Source organism: Lissotriton vulgaris, chromosome 1_1, assembly GCF_964263255.1.
Source record: "Lissotriton vulgaris chromosome 1_1, aLisVul1.2, whole genome shotgun sequence".
NCBI lineage: Eukaryota > Metazoa > Chordata > Amphibia > Caudata > Salamandridae > Lissotriton > Lissotriton vulgaris.
This window is the reverse complement of record NC_141685.1, coordinates 508934633-508951980: the sequence shown is the minus strand read 5'-3', so window position 1 is coordinate 508951980 and position 17348 is coordinate 508934633. Positions and strand designations below refer to the sequence as shown.

Sequence of the window (17348 nt, the reverse complement as noted above, 5' to 3'; positions counted from 1 at the left end):
TGAGCCAGTCGTCTAGATAAGGGAAAACATCTATTTGTTGTCGTCTGAGATGTGCTGCTACCACTGCCAGGCACTTTGTTAATACACATGGTGCCGTTGTCACTCCGAATGGAAGGACTTTGAACTGATAATGTTGTCCTTCCAGTACAAACCTGAGATACTTTCAGTGAGCAGGATGTATGGGGATATGGAAGTATGCGTCCTTTAAATCTAGTGTTGTAAGGACGTCGCCTTGTTGCAGCAGTGGAAGCACTTGTTGTAGAGTGATCATATGAAAATTATCTGGTTGTATATAATGGTTGAGGGGCCTGAGGTCTAGAATAGTGTCCCATCCTTCTTGGGAATAAGAAAGTACAGCGAGTAAACCCCTGTTCCTTGTTCTTCTAAAGGGACTATTTGAATAGCATCTTTTTGTAGAAGTGATAGAACCTCCTGTCGAAGCAGAGTTAGATGGTCTGTAGACATTGGACGCTGCCTGGGAGGGATGATTGGGGGAGTTGCTGTAAGTTCTAGGTAGTAGCCATGTTGGATAATCTGTCTTACCCACTTGCCTGTTGTAATGGAGTTCCAGACAGGCAGGAACTGTGTTAATCTGCCCCCTACAGGAGTGGAATGCTGTGGGGGGAGCAGAGGGAAGTCACTGTTTTGTGGTGGAAGAGGATCGGTTGTTATTGTTACTGCGACCTCTTCTTTTGTTATTATTGCCTCTGTATCCTCCTCTAAAGTATCCTTTGTTAGAGGACGTTTGTGATTTGAAAGATGTTGTAGTGTCTGCTCCAGTTTGTTTGGAGCCTCCTCTGTAGAAGGAGCGACAAAAGTAGCTTCTAGCCGGTGTAGACTGTAAAGCCCCCATAGACTTTGCGGTGTCGGTATCTTTCTTCATTTTTTCCAGTGTAGTGTCTACTTCTGGGCCAAATAATTGGTTCTGGTTAAATGGTTGGTTTGAAATGGTGGTTTGCACTTCTTGTTTAAACTCTGAAATGCATAACCACGCATGTCTCTTAAGTATGACACTGGTATTTACAGCCCTGGATGCTGTGTCTGCGGCATCTAGCGCGCCTTTTATAGAGGCATTGGAGATTAGCTTGCCTTCCTGTATAAGATCCTTTGCTTGATCCATGTACTGATCTGGTAGATGCTCAAGTAGTTTTTCTAATTGATCATAATGAGCCCTATCGTAGCGAGAGAGGAGGGCTTGTGTATGTGCTATACGCCAAATGTTTGTAGCTTGTCCAGCTATTCTTTTACCGGACGCATCAATCACTTTTGATTCCTTGTCAGGTGGGGGTGCTTCTCCAGAAGTCTGAGAATTTGCCCTCTTTCTAGCATTGGCCACAATTAATGAGTCTAGTGGTAGGTGCCTTTAATGTAGACTGGATCTGGGGGTGCTAGTTTATATTTTTCTCAATTCTAGGGTTTATAATCCTAGTGCGGACAGGGTCTTTAAATACTTCTGGAGCGTGTTTTATGACCCCTTTATCATGGGAAGAATTTGAGCAGACCAGTGAGACTGCTCAAAGTTATTTAGGAGAAAATCTTCCTCAATGTCATCGGAATGCATAGGGACCCCATGGTAAACAGCAGCCCTGTTTAACAGATGACCAAAACCAATGGTATCTTCTGGAGGGGAAGGTTTTTGATGGGTATGACTGCGGTTCAGGAATGTCAGGCACATTTTGGTTTGTAAAGGAATGTGATGATAATGGGGAATGTACAGGAGAGATTTGCTGTCATATGTGAGGGGGAACAGTAGAAGAAGAGAAGGAAGAGAAGTTATAGGAGTGGAAGGGTGCATAGGAGATGTTGCACAGTCCTTTTTCTTGGCAGGAACCAAAGGTGTGGGTGGTGCATCTGCTGGTCTCTTCTTGTGAGGTGTAGCACCTACATGACCTGTCTTTGGGTCGATGTAGATCTTCTTTTGTCGAGGATCTGGTCTAAAAAGTTCCTCCTGCTCTACAACCTTCTTGGGCATCGATCTTTTCGGTACCAGGGGAGGTTGTCGAGTGTCTTTAGCCTTGGGAGGCGCTATAACGTCCTGTGGCGTAGTTTTCGGTGCCGAAGGTGTAGTTTTCGGCTTCGTAGGCATGTTCAAGGATTTGGCCCCCTCGGAATTAGGATTTGTGTTCTTCGGCACCGAGGATTTAGAAGTGGACGGCTTTGGAGCCGGTGCTTCTTTTGGTTTCGGTACCGGTACGTCTTTATGTTTCAGTGCCGGTACTATTTTAGGCTTTGGTGCCGAAGGGTCTTTTGGCTTTGGCGCAGAGGCATCTTTATTTTCCAGTGCCGATGGAAGAGGCTTGCTCGGTGTCGAGGCACTAGAAGGCTTAGCTGTTTTCTTCGGAGCCGGGCTGGAAGGCGGGGCTTTCGAAGCAGGCATTTGGTCTCGACTGGGCCCTTTGGGCAGAGTGCTGACCTTTGCCTTCAGTTTGGGCAGAATATGTGGTGCAGGGGCAGAAGTACTCACACACTGGCCCGATGGAATGGAGTCATCGGAGTCGTATGCCTCTGATACGATCTGGAGATCAGGTAAGTCTTCTTCGGGGACGAGGGGAACCTCTTCATCGAAGATGTCTTCCGTTGCTGGAGCGGACCTCCTCATTTCGTATCGACGGGCTCTCAGATTGTTTTCTTCGATCGGAAGGACGCACAAACTGTGCAGGTCGACTCTTTGTGTTCCAGCGATAGACAGGGATGCAGACCTCGTGGTGGTCGCTATGTGGGAACTTTGCTCGACATAACGGGCATTTTTTGAACGGAGTTCTTTCCATGTGGTGTAGGACGCACAGCCCGCGTCGATGACGTCGAAAGTATCGTAGTCTATGTCGAAGGTAGTTTGTAGAAGTTTGAGGAATTTCTGAGCTTCGAAGTTACTGAAAAGTCTTTTTCTAGCCGGAGAGGAGAAACTTTCATCCGAACCCAGTGGCGGAAAAAAACAATTTAAGGATGGAGTTGATGCGCATGCGCAGTATTGTCCAAGGGAGGAGTCACCCATCTCGTGACTACAAAGACTTCTTCCAAGAAGACAACAACCTGCAATCATCCGAGCCCAACACCAGGTGGCGATCTAATGCATAGTGAACAATCTGCAGCTCATATGCCTTGAACACAAGCTTTCCTTGAGGAGCTGGTCATGGAATATCTAGTGCCAAAGAAGAAACCCTACCTTCGAACGGGATCATCTGTTTCTGGGCGGATATGTATATATAAATGTTTTCCCAAGGCCCTAAAGCTCTAGACCAATCGTGATGTGGATAATCATTCTGAGCCACTACCTGGCGTCAAAGTGAGAACCTCAGAGATGAAGCTAACAGAAGGGGTAAACAAGGAACAACTGTGAATACCACAGATACAACAGACGCCCACTAAGCAGGCATAAAATAATCATGTCTTAATAATAGAAGATGTTATGCAGCACATAGGGGCAAAAAAACAAAGTTCACAGCGTATATCGAATGTAAATGTAAATGTGTTTCGATTTATATAACGCACTTTAACCCAGGGGTCCCAAGGCGCTTGCTTAGGGAACCCGTCCTGGTATTCCCCTGTGAGATATCCCGGCTGGGAATCCACAAGGTGAAAGCCAGGCATCCCGCCGCGAGGGGCCGTAGTGGAGATTAAGCAAGCTATTGCCCAGAGTCGCAGAGTGTGACCCCGTGAGTCGAGTAGGCACCAGAGCGAGAATTGTCGACTCCGTGGAATTTTTGAGCCCGAGACCCGCCGAGGCGGGGAATCGAACCCTGGTCCACGGCCGATCTCAGCTTCCGGGTCTGCCGCCTCTAACCACTGAGCCATGCTACTTACCAGTATGCATCTGTTCTTGGCATGTAGGGCTGCTGACATTCATATCTGTGCATAGATCGCCGCCTAGTGTTGGGTCCAGATGATCGCACATTGTTGTCCTGGAAGAGTCTTCGAAGTATCACGAGATAGGTGGCTCCTCCCCTGGACTACAGTGCGCATGGGCATCGACTCCATCCTCAGATTGTTTTTAGCCATTGTGGCAAAGATTGAGTGAAACTTTGTGAATGATGACCATGCTAGAAGTATTTCTGAGTGCTGCATCCGCTACAGGCGCCGGGGAGGAGGGCGGGCGATATGAATGTCAGCAGCCCTACATGCCAAGAACAGATGCATACAGGTAAGTAGCATATTCGGTTCGAGGCATGTGGGCTGCTGAATTCAAATCTGTGCATAGAATACATAGCAGTCCCTCCATTAACGGCGGCCGCCTGTGCCAGCTGCAGCAGTTTGGAAAAGTGTTTTTATAACAGCCTGCCCTACAGCTGCCTGCTGTTTGGAGTGCACATCTACACAGTAGTTTTGTAAATGTGTGTGTGGTAGACCATGTGGCTGCTCTACATATGTCTTCTAAAGGAATATTTCCAAGGAAAGCCATGGAGGCCCCCAACTTCCGGGTGGAGTGGGCCCGCGGGGGAATCGTTAGAGTGCGCTTGGCTGTCTGATAGCAGATCTGAATACACTTAACGATCTAAGTGGCTATAACAGCCTTGGAAATGGGGTTGCCTTTGTGTTGTGGCGAAAAGGCAACAAATAGTTGTTTCGTCTTCCGAAAATCTTTGGTCCTATCAATGTAGTACATCAAGGCTCTCTTGACGTCAAGCGTGTGGAGCATTCTCTCCGCAACTGACTCAGGATTTTGGAAGAACACATGCAGTTCTATAGTCTGGTTGATATGGAACTGTGAAACCACCTTCGGAAGGAACTTAGGGTTAGTGCCAAGCACCACCTTGTTGGAATGAATCTGTATGAATGGCTCTTGGATAGTTAGTGCTTGGAGTTCACTAATGCGTCGTAGCGACGTAATCGCTATCAGGAAAGCCACTTTCCATGTTAAGAACTGAATCTGGCATGAATGCAGTCGCTCAAAAGGTGGACCCATCAGTCTTGTGAGGACCACATTTAGGTTCCATTCAGGAGCTGGTGGGGGTCCGTGGAGGAATGAATCGTTTGAGTCCTTCCAGAAAAGCTTTGATGGCAGGCACTCTGAAAAGGGAGAGATGCTGCCTGTTTTGGAGATAAGCCGCCATTGCGGATAAATGTATATGAATGGAAGCATAGGCCAGATTACATTTGTATAGATGTAACAGATAAGAAATGATGTTTTGAATAGACGCATCTAGCGGGTTAATGTTGTGGTCTGCACAATAAATGACAAACCGCTTCCATTTCGCCGCATAGCATGCTCTGGTGGGGGGCTTCCTTGCTTCCCTGATGTTGTCCATACAGTCAGGAGGCAAGTTGAGGTAGCCAAACTCTAAGACCTCAGGAGCCAGATCGCCAGGTTGAGCTGTTGCGGATCTGGATGCTGAATGTCACCATGGCTCTGCGTCAAAAGCCTGGGTGTGAGGCGCAGCCTTTGATCCGGTACCACGGCTAGTTCTAGAAACGTGGTGTACCATGGTTGGCGTGCCCACGTCGGAGCAACCAGGATGATAGTCATCGAGTGTCGCTTCAGCTTGCGTGCCACCAGCGGTATTAGAGGTGCTGGGGGAAAAGCGTACGCAAATTTGCCTGAACAGTTCATCCATATCGCATTGCCCTGCGACTGTGGGTGTGGAAACCTGGCGGCAAAGCTTCGGCATTTAGCGTTTTCCTTGGTGGCGAACAGGTCTATCTCTGGATGACCTCACCTTTGGAAGTACGGGTGGAGTACCGATGGATGTATCTCCCACTCGTGCATTTGGTGGCTGTACCTGCTGAGCAGGTCCACCATCTTATTGTCCTTGCCCGGGAGGTGTTCCGCCATGAGGAAGATGTTCCTTTGAATGGCCCACTTCCACATGCTCTGAGCCAGATGAGACAACTGTGGAGAGTGTGTACCTCCCTGCTTCTGAATGTAGTACATGGACGTCATGTTGTCCGTCCGGTTCAACACGACCTTGTTGCACAGATGTGCTTTGAATGCTTTCATCGCCATGAAGATAGCCATCAGTTCTAGAAAGTTGATGTGCATCTTTTTCAGCTGCGTTGTCCACAGTCCGTGCACCGTGTAGTGGAGAACATGAGCTCCCCAACCTTGGAGAGATGCGTCCGTCGTCAGAATGATCTGTGGCACAGGCTCCTGGAACGGTCGTCCCTTGCAAAGGTTTTGTGGATTCCGCCAATGCAGATAGTTGTATGCACAACCAGTTACCAACACTAGGTCTTTCAACTGTCCGTGAGCCTGATTCCACTGACGTGCTAAGCACTCCTGAAGCAGACGCATATGCAGTCTTGCGTGCGCGACTATTAAGATGCAGGAGGCCATCATGCCTATCAACTGCATGAACACTCATGCCTGAAGCGAGTGTTGAGGTCTGAATTTCTGTATCAGCGATTGAATGCTACTGATCCTCACTGAATTTGGCTGTGCTTTGGCTGCCAGAGTGTCTATCGTCGCACCCAGATACTGCTGTATGTGGGCGGGTTGCAGGTGGGACTTTGGGTAATTCAGTGAGAATCCCAGATCGTGAAGAAGGTGAATGGTGTGGGACATGTGGGCGGCACACTGCTGGGCCGACTTTGCCTGGATAAGCCAGTCGTCCAGATAAGGGTAGACGTGAATGTTCTGTCTCCGTAGGTGTGCCGCCACTGTCGCCAGGCACTTTGTTAACACCCTGGGTGCCGTGGTGACTCCGAAAGGTAGGACCTTGAACTGGTAATGTTGATTTTGGATGGTGAACCTGAGGTATTTTCTGTGTGACGGGTGCAGTGGAATATGAAAATATGCATCCTTCAGATCTAATGTTGCGAGAAAATCTCCCTGAGTGAGCAACGGTAGGACTTTCTGCAGTGTTAGCATGTGAAAGTGCTCTGACAGAATGTACTGATTGAGGGGTCTGAGGTCCAGTATGGGTCTGAGGGACCCGTCCTTCTTTGGTATCAAGAAGTACAGTGAGTAAACTCCTGTGCCTCTTTCATCCACAGGCACGAGCTCGATTGCTCCTTTTTGCAGCATGACGAGTACCTCCTGCTGCAATAAGTGCAAATGCTCTGTGGACATAGGACGGTGTCTTGGGGGTATGTTGGGTGAAGTGGACTCTAACTCCAGACAATAACCGTTCTGGATAAGCTTTGTGACCCACCTGTTTGTGGTGATGGACTTCCAGACTGGCAGGAACTGTTGAAGTCTCCCCCCGACAGGTGTTGTATGGTCGGGGGCAGTGACAAGGCGTCACTGTTTGTTAGTGGCGGAGGACCTGGAGCGGTTGTTTCCACGACCTCTGCCCTTGGCGCTGTTTCCACGATAACCACCTCTACTTTGTTTGGTGTATGCGGTTTGCGCGCCACCTTTATTGTACTGTGTTTGCTGGGACAGCTGGCCTCTGGAAACCCCTCTATTGCTTGAGCGACGAAAAGAACCACCCCTGAACTGCTGCGACTGTAGAGCCCTCATAGACTTTGCAGTCTCAGTGTCTTTCTGGATTTTCTCCAAGGTGGTGTCCACCTCTGGGCCAAATAGATGATCAGGGTTTACTGGCTGATTCAGAATGGTGGTCTGTATCTCTGGCTTGAACCCGGAGATTCTGAGCCAGGCATGTCGTCTCAACATGACACTAGTGTTAATGGCTCTGGCCGCGGTGTCTGCTGCGTCCAGTGCACATTTCATAGAAGCATTTGATATGAGCTTCCATTCCTATATGAGCATCTCAGCTGCCTCCTTATATTCATCTGGTAGGTGCTGTAACAGGGTCTCCAGTTTGTCGTAATGGGCCCTGTGATACCTGGCTAAGAGTGCCTGAGTGTTTGAAATGCGCCAGATTTTGGCCGCTTGAGCTGCCACACTTTTCCCTGATGCCTCTAACACCTTAGATTCCTTATCTGGGGGAGGAGCATCACTCGTTGTTTGTGAATTAGCCCTCTTTCGGGCATTAGAAACAACAAGAGAGTCGAACGACAACTGTCCCTTAATGTAAGTAGGGTCCCCAGGCGCCGGTTTGTACTTCTTTTCAATCCTGGGGTTTATCACCCTGGCTCTTGTAGGCTCCTTAAAATATTTCCCCAGCATGTTTCAAGACACCCCTTCAACATAGGCAGAGTCTTGACAGTCCTCTCTGAGGTGGAAAAGGCATCGAAAATAAAGTCTACTTCAATAGGGTCAGCATGGAGCTGGGCGTCATGATTCTTGGCTGCCCTTTCAATGAGTGCATTAAACGCTGCTGAATCCTCAGTAGGCGACGTTTTCACAGCATACACATGAGTGTCTGGAGCAGTGTGTGGATTTCCAGGGTCAGCAGCATCTGCCCAAGGTTCATTAGTATCATCTGGATCAGTGTCCACAGGATAGCTGAATTCGTCATTATCACCTTCCCCAGTTTCCACATCTGAATAAGTGGGCGAGACATCATGGCCACGTGGAGATACAGGTTCTACAAGAACAGGTGTTGTAGTAGAATCCTTCTTCTTTTTTAGTGGGATTTTATAGGACTCCATTGGCTGTTCCGGGGCGATCTTTTGTTTATAAAGAGAAAGTCTGCCTGTCTCGGCATCGATAAACTGTTCCTGTTGCTCTTCCAACGAGGACTGTCGATGCTTTGTGGCTGGGACCACAGTTGTCGGCTTCGGCACCGTGGACACCTTCTTGGGCACGTCGACTGCCATTTTAGGAACAAAAGCCTTCGGCACCACTTTCGGTGGCAGTGTGAAGTGGATGGGCGCCGATGTCTTTTGAGGCTTATCGGCAGGCTTCGAAGGTGGAGGATCCTTAGGCCCGACAGCCGAAGCCTTGTCCTTGATGCGCTTTAGGGATTCTGCCACCTGCTTTGAGAAGGAGGCGGACGGCTGCATCGACGCGACAGAATCCTTCGAGGCACCACCAGGCGTGGACTCGGGGGTTGTACCGCTCTTGGCCTTGTCCGGCCGACGCGGAGGCTCGAGAACCTTCTGATCACCGAGTCCTTTGTCGGTGTCGACTGTCTTCGGCACTGATTTGTTCAGGTCGACGGCCTTGACCTTTGCCTTCGGCGTGCCAGACTTTGTCTTGACGCCCTTTAGCGGCCTCTTCGGGTCGATAACGCTCTTCTGCTTCGTCGGTGCCGAAAGGTCAGAGGACTTTGAGCCGACCAAAGCAATACGCAATTTCGGTTTCGATGTAGTCTCAAGTGCTTTTGTTTGCGTCTACACCAGAGCTTTCACTTTCGGTTTCGATTTCGCTATTTGCGGCTTTGTAGACATGTTCGAAGCCGAGCCCGAAGGCGGGCCGTAGAACTTATTGGAAGATCTTGGGTAAGGCCTTGTGGCGATCCCTCGACCTGAGCCTTATGAAGCGTTTTGGCCCCAGTGTCAGTTTGTGGGCATAGCTCCTCGCTCGAGCTATCTTCCATGGCCCCAAAGACCCCATCGTCGTCTCCTACCTCGTCGACGACGTCTTCCGCATCGAGCATCTCAACATCAGCATCGTAGCTGGAGTCAACCTCCGATGCGGGATCCGACAAGTTTTCTCGAACCTCCCGCTCTGCTCCATCATCCCCGGCATCGAAGATGTCCACTGGTTCAGGTGCAGTCTGCTGGGCTTCCTTGCGCGCAACGCGCCGATGCAGAAGTGTCTTCTTGAATCGAAAACGGGAACAAGCCATACAGCTGGCTTCATCATGATCCGGCGACAGATACTTGTTGCACACCGGGTGGACGTCGATGTGGGGATATTTCGAGTTGCACACGGGACATCTCTTGAACGGGCTCCGTTCCATGATGGGTCGCCTATAAGGCCTCTGGCGTCAACCAGGCCTTCAGCGTCGAAAAGCACGCGCCTCTTCTGGATATCCGGCTCGGGAACTGAGCTGGAACAGAACTGGGCACCGATCGCAAGACAATACCGACGAAAAAAATAAAGGCCTTTCGGCCTAAAGAAACTTTTATATCGATTCCGACCTGAGTGAACCAATATGCATCCGAACCGAATGGCGGAAAAAAACAATCTGAGGAAGGAGTCGATGCCCATGCGCACTGTAGTCCAGGGGAGGAGCAATCTATCTCGTGATACTTCGAAGACTCTTCCAGGACAACAATGTGCGATCATCCGGACCCAACACTAGGCGGCGATCTATGCACAGTTATGAATTCAGCAGCCCATATGCCTCGAACACAGCGATAGGCGCCCATGCCTAAATGGAATTGTGAAAGCAAAAGAGAACAATTTGAGCTTGAGAATTAAAAAGACATCCCTGCTCACAGACAAGGATCCGCTGCCGGAGGGTACTAGTTCAATCGTAGCAATACCTCATTGCACCAGGGTACACACTTCAAAGTCGGACATGAAAAGACCAGATTTGAGGTATATCACTAAGCCAGAGCTGTCAAAGCAATGGAAACTCGTGGTGATTCACGTTGGAGCATGCTCAAGTGAAATGTTTCTCAGAAGGCCTCTGACAGAAGGCTGGGGATGCTCAAGGTGGATCTTCAACAGGGGCCTGAGGGCCGGAGACCATGCAGTCAGTAGATTTTTTTTTTTTTTAAAGCGCCACAGGCGCCACAACTTGACTCTACAACTCACTCCGTGGCGCTCCCTCCAAACTAAACTATGGAACGCCCTAGACGCATCCATCCTTGTTTTCAAACCCTCATGAAGTAGAGGTGAAAGGTCCCAAGTTCTACGCCTCCCTTATTGTCAGGGAATCCATGGAACCATGTTAGAATTAATTATTAATGCATCCCCTTGTTGAGAACTGACCACTATGGCTGCTCCCCACATTTCTCCTGGTCAATTCCCTCGTTGATTCAATTTTAATTGAACGTCTTCATTTACTTTTGGGTAGAAGAACTACAAAACTCCTACAAGAAGTTAATGACAAAGCAATTAAAAATCATACCAGGCAATAGCTAGGCTTCAAGGATCACGGTTAGCTGATAGCCACCACTGATTAAAATGTAGGGATAATGCCATGTACAACAGTCACAATCCGTTTATGTAAACAATAATTTGGATGTTAATGCCAAGTGTCGACAAGCATGGATGATACTCGTTCTAATGGGAGGTGTAATACCTGAGGTCAATCTGTATTTTGGTTGTATTTCTAATAAAATTACCCAATAAAAATGATTTGAAATCAAAAAGTGCACAAGGTCTTTTGGAGCACAGAAAGCCTGGCCTCTGACACCTTTCCACACAAGAACAGTACTGGTGAACAGACTAGCCATTTTCACAGGTCACAAAACCTCTAATGCTATAGTGACTGTTCATGCACGTTTTCTCTGGTACCCCGGTTTAGGACAATAAACTCATGGCCTGGCTCACTGGTGTCTATGCTTGTAAGGAGGATTAGGTACACATTACACCTCGTGCAACTGCCTGGAGAAACAAAACATCAGCCTATCATGGATATTCCTGATAAAAGGTCAGGCCACCCCTGGGTTCTTTCATGGGGAAAGGAAAAGCTTGCATTGTACCCCAATACCATGGTCTGCATTATGTCCAAATAGTTGGGCCCTGGATGACAGCCTGAGAATACGGCTACATGACACTCGGATCAAAGGAGTTTACATACTTTATTATTCCTTCCTCCAAAATCACAAAAATTCCTGAGGAAGACCACACCAGCAATTTCAGTGTAATAAATCACATGATGCATTATGGCCCTAACTAAAAGAGATGCAGAGGGTACAAGCGCATGGGAGAATTTTCTGCCAAGCAATCGTGTTCTTGTAGGGGTTCAGTGTGTGAGAAATGGAACACACACAAATTCCATGAAGCTGCCTCTCCAAGCGTAGAGTCCAGAGTGTGAGGGTACTGCCAATGTATAACAAAACTACCCTCTTGACAGGCAAAGAAAACACAATGAAACAATGAAGAATAAAGATCCATGCAAAAATAGCCAGCTCTAAGCAAAAGAGTGGTCTTCCCTCACTGGGGAGATAACGTTTGGGGACCCTGAAAATTGAGTTTACAGTCAGGACTTCCATGGAGATTACATGAACCAACCTTGAGTATGGAAAGCTGATCCCATTCTTTTATGACCGGAGGCAATATTACATGAGAGTGGAGTAGGGGGACTGTATGTACCAGTAAACACTCTTCCACTCCTGTAAATGCTTTAATCATTAGGAAAAGGACCAAAAACTGCATCAAATATGATCTGTTCAACTTGGAAAACTGATGATTTAGGCCAAATGATATTTGAATGAACTGGTGACTGCTCTATCAATCATTAATAGAAGATCTCTATCAATAACAATAGCAAATACAAATCTGCCAACATTTCTCTTGGTCTGCAGTTGCTTACAGTACCTCTGCAATTGTTTTTCCAAATGTCTTCCTTTCCAAGGCATATTTTGTAGCTTCATCCAATGCCCTCTGTGCCAATCCAACAGCACCAGCTGCAACCTGAAATTATGATCAGAGTTGAAAAAGCAGACACTTTCCTGATAACAAATATTAGAGAAAAAAAGTAGGTGTTACTCACTGGAGGCCTGGTTTTATCAAAGGCTCCCATAGCAATTTTAAAGCCAGATCCCTCAGCAATTAGGACATTCTCTGCTGGAACTCTCACATCTTCAAAGACAATCCCTCGAGTATCTGAGCATCGCTGTCCCATATTCAGCTCCTGAAAGACATTTTAAACAGTTGATTTTTGAAGGATTGTAGGACAATCTGGTTCAATTTCCATTATGATGATGTTTTAAAAAAAATCTTTATTATTTTTATTGTTAGCATTTGCAAAAACTCTATGTTGTTCTTTTAAATTATATTGGATTTTCTCAGGGGTTAAATAAAAACATTTATTTAAAACAACAAGTCCCAATTCATGGAGTTTATGCAGTTTTCACATCAAATATCAGAGGAGTAAATACAGAGAAGGCTGGTTTAGAGTCATTCAATGGCTTCAGTGCAGCATTCTTATAGTAAGTACCTACAGATCTGTACACAATAATTTATTTGCCATAGAAAGTGGAGCTATGTCATAATGCCCAAGCTGATGGAAAATCCAGCGTTAAAAAAAAACAAAAAAAGAACTTATAGTATAGTCATAGTGTGTTCTATTTCAAGCCAATACATCATTTGCCAGCAATTTCCAGCGTAATAAGTTTAGTATTCAGCTTGTTTTTCAGTTTTGAAAGTATGAGTCACAATAACTAATTATTCATAATTCTGGAGTGCACCTTGAAACTTCCAAAGGAAATTATTCAGTTCTCCCCAAAAAGTATGGGTTACCAGGCCCTCCCACCTTGTGTTAAAAAACGATCCCTGTACACTACCACATTCTGGGCATTCAGTACTACCCATGGTCTATATTATTCATGATCAAGAGGGTCAAGCATACTGTAGTAAAGTGGGCTTCTGTTGCAGTAACCCCCACTTTTTGCCAGATTACTGATGCACTTTCACTTGATGTGCCCAGGGTCCCTGCCAATCAGGTTCCCTGGATCTGTGTTCTTTACCCAAAACTAACCCAATTGACATCTCTGGCCACAGGTCAGCCCCTGGTAACTTGTACGACAGGTTCCAAGGGCACTGTGACCAAGGAAGACCTCTAAGGGCTGCAGCACTTATTGTGCCACCTTTAAAGGCCCCACCCCCCCCCCCCACTGCCAATGCCTACTGAATGACAACCAGGTAGGAGTTAATTTATAAATCAGACGAGTAGTCTCAACCTGGCAGATGTAAAGTTCACCGCCAGGCAAAGGAGAATACACCATTCACCAGGTAATAAATCTGGCCCTTAGTTGGCAAGTAAAACTTATTTAGCTGCCTTCATTCAATAGGCCCACATAGCGATGTAGATTTGAGACTCAAATGCAGGACCCCGACCTGTTCCCATCCTAATGTGAAAGCATGATTGGAGGACACATGATCAGGCCCCATAATTGGAGGACAAATGTCCAGGCCCTCAATGTACCACACTCTTATGGCCTAGTCCGGGGCAATTCGAATGACATGGGCCAAGTCTGACTTGATCTTCCTCAAACTCGAGATAGGAGAGGTAGCAGTGAAAAGAAGCCCTTCCATCCATTTGGCCAAAATAAGTCTCCTAGTGGGTGTTTTGGTTGACACTGTTGTCTAGTCAAGGTGTACCCCACTGCTCCATGATGTCCTGCGCCACCTAGAGACGAAGATACAACACATGGCCTACCAGATGATGCCTCTTCAAATCGTAGGCTCCAACATTCATAATCCTGACCTGGTGGCTGGGGACCAGGAAGGTGTTCTGCTGGTCCAGTCACCTCCAAAGGTATAGCGTCTACTGACCCTGGATTCAGGTTCCTACTTTACACTGCTTGCAAGGACTTGCACAGCAAGACTGTCTTGTGCAGAAAGATTGCAGACGCTCCAGAACTGGATTTGGAGTTGGCCTCAAGTTTGAGACTGACCAAGCCAGCAAATAGGGTGAAACCTGTGCTTAAATACAACCTCTTCTTGTGCTCTGCAATGTATAGTTTTGCTTCCTGGTCCTCTATTTACTTGGGATGCACGAGAAACATGAGTATAATTGCTGTACGAGCTATGTCTAGAGCCGAAGCACCACAGACACCTCGAGCGGCCTTGTGACTGATCTCGGCTTCCTGCAGTGTGTGCACAGTTTCAATCCTGTCATTTGTGGTGGGCACATCATTCCCCAGCACAATGATCCATGTCAAAGGGTGCAGGAACAAAGCTACTGACATCAGTGTGCATGGGTGTCACTATATGCGGCTCCGGTCCTTCTCGGGTGGTTTGAAGCGCCACCTACTGGCACAGGAGCATTGCTGAAGAACTGTCTAGATCCAGTCTAATGGCTGGGGGTTTTCTAAAGGTGAGAAACCTACAGTTAGAAGTAGCAGTCAGAACATTTGTTTCAGTTGCAGGTTGGAAGAGGCAATATCTCTGGGACATGTAGCATCTGGATTTGAATAGTTTCTTTAAGGATGTAATTGTAAACTTCACTACAGACTGTTTTAGCTACCTGGCAGGTCTCATGTCACAACATATATTTACAAAAGGGACTTTAGTCAGCCCTCTATTGCACTGGCTAGTTTGAATGAATTTCATTGTAGACAGCGTTAATGTCATACCTCTGATGTTAAAAAAATTAATTAAAAAAATGAAGCATATTTGTATTTGTATAATATATATATCACTATTATCTGTATCTCTCTCTCTAATATATTACCTACTGGCGGTCCTATATAGGTATATATAGTTAGGACCTAGTTACCATAGGAAATTCCGAACATTCTATTGGGAATAACTTTGGCGCCGATTGAGGGATCTGCCTGTAATGTTCCTTAAATTTGCCTCGCTGCGCTCCGCTCCTTCCCTGAAAGTTTCGGGGAATGTGTGTGTAGACCTAGGAATCAGTGAGTGCGTATGTAGTAACTGGTATTGGTGTGTCAATGGTTTCAAGAATGGTAGTCTGTATTTAACACAGGGTGTATCAAATTTTATATTGGAGTGTGAGGATGTGCATCATATTATCACATGAATGATATCATCAGTGATGTCATCTGAGATCTCATCAGTGATGTCATCAGTGATGTCACTGACCATGTCATGAATGATGTAATATGTGACATCATCAGCAGTGGATTGCTGGTGCGCGAAATATAGTTAGTACAACTAACTATATAGGAGCAATTTCAATGGTTTTTTAAATGCTAATTCCTAACTATATAAGGCCTGAAACCTATGTTTTTTTAAGTGAATATAGATATATCCTACTGGCGGTCGCCAATAGTTAGTTGTAGTTAGGACTTTTTATCCATAGGAAAAGCGTTTTTTGATTGGCAAATATATTTGGCGCCGCTTGACGTATCCGCGTAATTTTCAAAACTGGTGGCCCGCTCTAGTCAGCTCCTGTCCTGAAAGTTTCGGGGTGATTTGTCAAGCGGGGGCCGAGAAAAAAGGGGGTCCCAAAGCGCGTTTTCCCCATGTTAATTTCCATAGGATTGTTTGGAACAGGCTACAACCGGAACTGCTGAAAGGAATTACTCCAAACTAGGTAAAAAGGTAGCTCTTGGGCCAGAAAGCGCCTCTTTTTTAATAAATGGTGATAATCCGTTCAGTAGTCCCTGAGAAATTAAAAAAAGAAAATTTTATATATCTGAGCACAGAGTACACAGTGATTACCTTCTACTTGTGTGAGTGTGAGTCAAGTTTCCAATCAGCTGGCATGACACCTGAAGATAAGGATTTAATATTCTATTAATTATAAGAATAATTACATCTGCCGCCGTGATCATCAAAGCAGGAGGACAAGCATCCAGGAAGGATCGCGTAAAATGGCTTAATTAGATTGCTCCAAAGAGATTGGCCAAAACTGGTCAAGCTTACAAATCACAACATCCAATCTAATGGGCAACAGGTACTCCTTAAGAGCAGAAACAGTCTTTTGGATGTCGGCAATCTTAGTTTCAAACAACGCCGCAAACCCTTTGGACAGTTTGTGGGAGTGCGCAATCGCCCTATGGCAATTTGGGAAAGAGGAAAGATTTAGCAATCTGAAAGATTGAGAGAATGAATGCAGTATTGCAATCTGAGAGAATGCAGCATTGCATTAATCCTCAAAATAGGAAATCTGTGGCTGATTAACAGAGACATGGTAAGATACATGAGCAGTTTTATAGGTATATTTACTATAAAGAGAATAGTCCCTGCGCCAAGTTCTTTTGCTCCTCTTTGTCACTTGAGGGTAGGGAGGGAGGGTGGGTAATGCATGTGGAGTCCCAACAAGCCAAGTACTAACAATTTGAATTCAGTGGTCAACATCTCAAGTAGTCAAGGGAGAAGTGTTAGCTAAAAGTTCCACCCACTGCACAATCGTTAACTTTTCTCAGGCCCAAAAGGTAGACCGGTCAGAAAGACCAGCATGCCGAATAAGCTCCTTTGTCTTCCACTTATAAATGGAATCAAAAAATGATAGGAATCAAAGAATGGACACATGAGGGCTGATTATCAAAGGGCAGTTAGAAAACACCAGATCAATGGTGTGACCGGCATAATGAATGAGTAAAGTTACCAGCAGCTGCAAATTGAAGGAAATCATGGACTCTATTAGAGTGGCAACCGGCTGATCTAACAAATGCGAAACTTAAAATCCCCCAGCAGAGTAATATTAGCTCGGCGCAACAGGAGAGGTGCCAAAGATGCCTTCCTTGCCAGCATAGCTCTGAGGATAGTAAATCTGGGCGCCTGAAAAAGAAAGTTGCCCTGTGAGCGAGAGATGAAAACAGAGGCTCTCAGAATCTTGGAGTTCTGAAGGGGAGCACAGCATAGGATGCCCTAAGGCAATTGCTAGTTCCCACTCACCCCCTTTTTGGGTGTTCTACCTCAATAATTCAAAGAGTAGCCCTCGGTGATAGCCAGAGCACAGTTTGAAGTGAAATACTCATTCTTACAGGTCTCGGTAAAAAAACCACATCTAATTTACAGCTATCTA

The 17348-nt window shown here is 46.4% G+C and overlaps 1 protein-coding gene across 1 annotated transcript in view; it reads right to left on the bottom strand.

Annotated features, from left to right (window-relative positions):
• Window positions 1–17348, bottom strand: part of ACADM (acyl-CoA dehydrogenase medium chain) — a 214251-nt gene that overhangs the window by 79065 nt on the left and 117838 nt on the right. Inside the window, exons 9-10 of the mRNA XM_086953883.1 lie at window positions 12399–12539; window positions 12224–12319 (exon numbers count right to left, since the gene is read on the bottom strand). Coding sequence (XP_086810009.1) covers window positions 12224–12319; window positions 12399–12539 — 237 coding nt within the window. The remainder of the gene's footprint in view (window positions 1–12223; window positions 12320–12398; window positions 12540–17348) is intronic.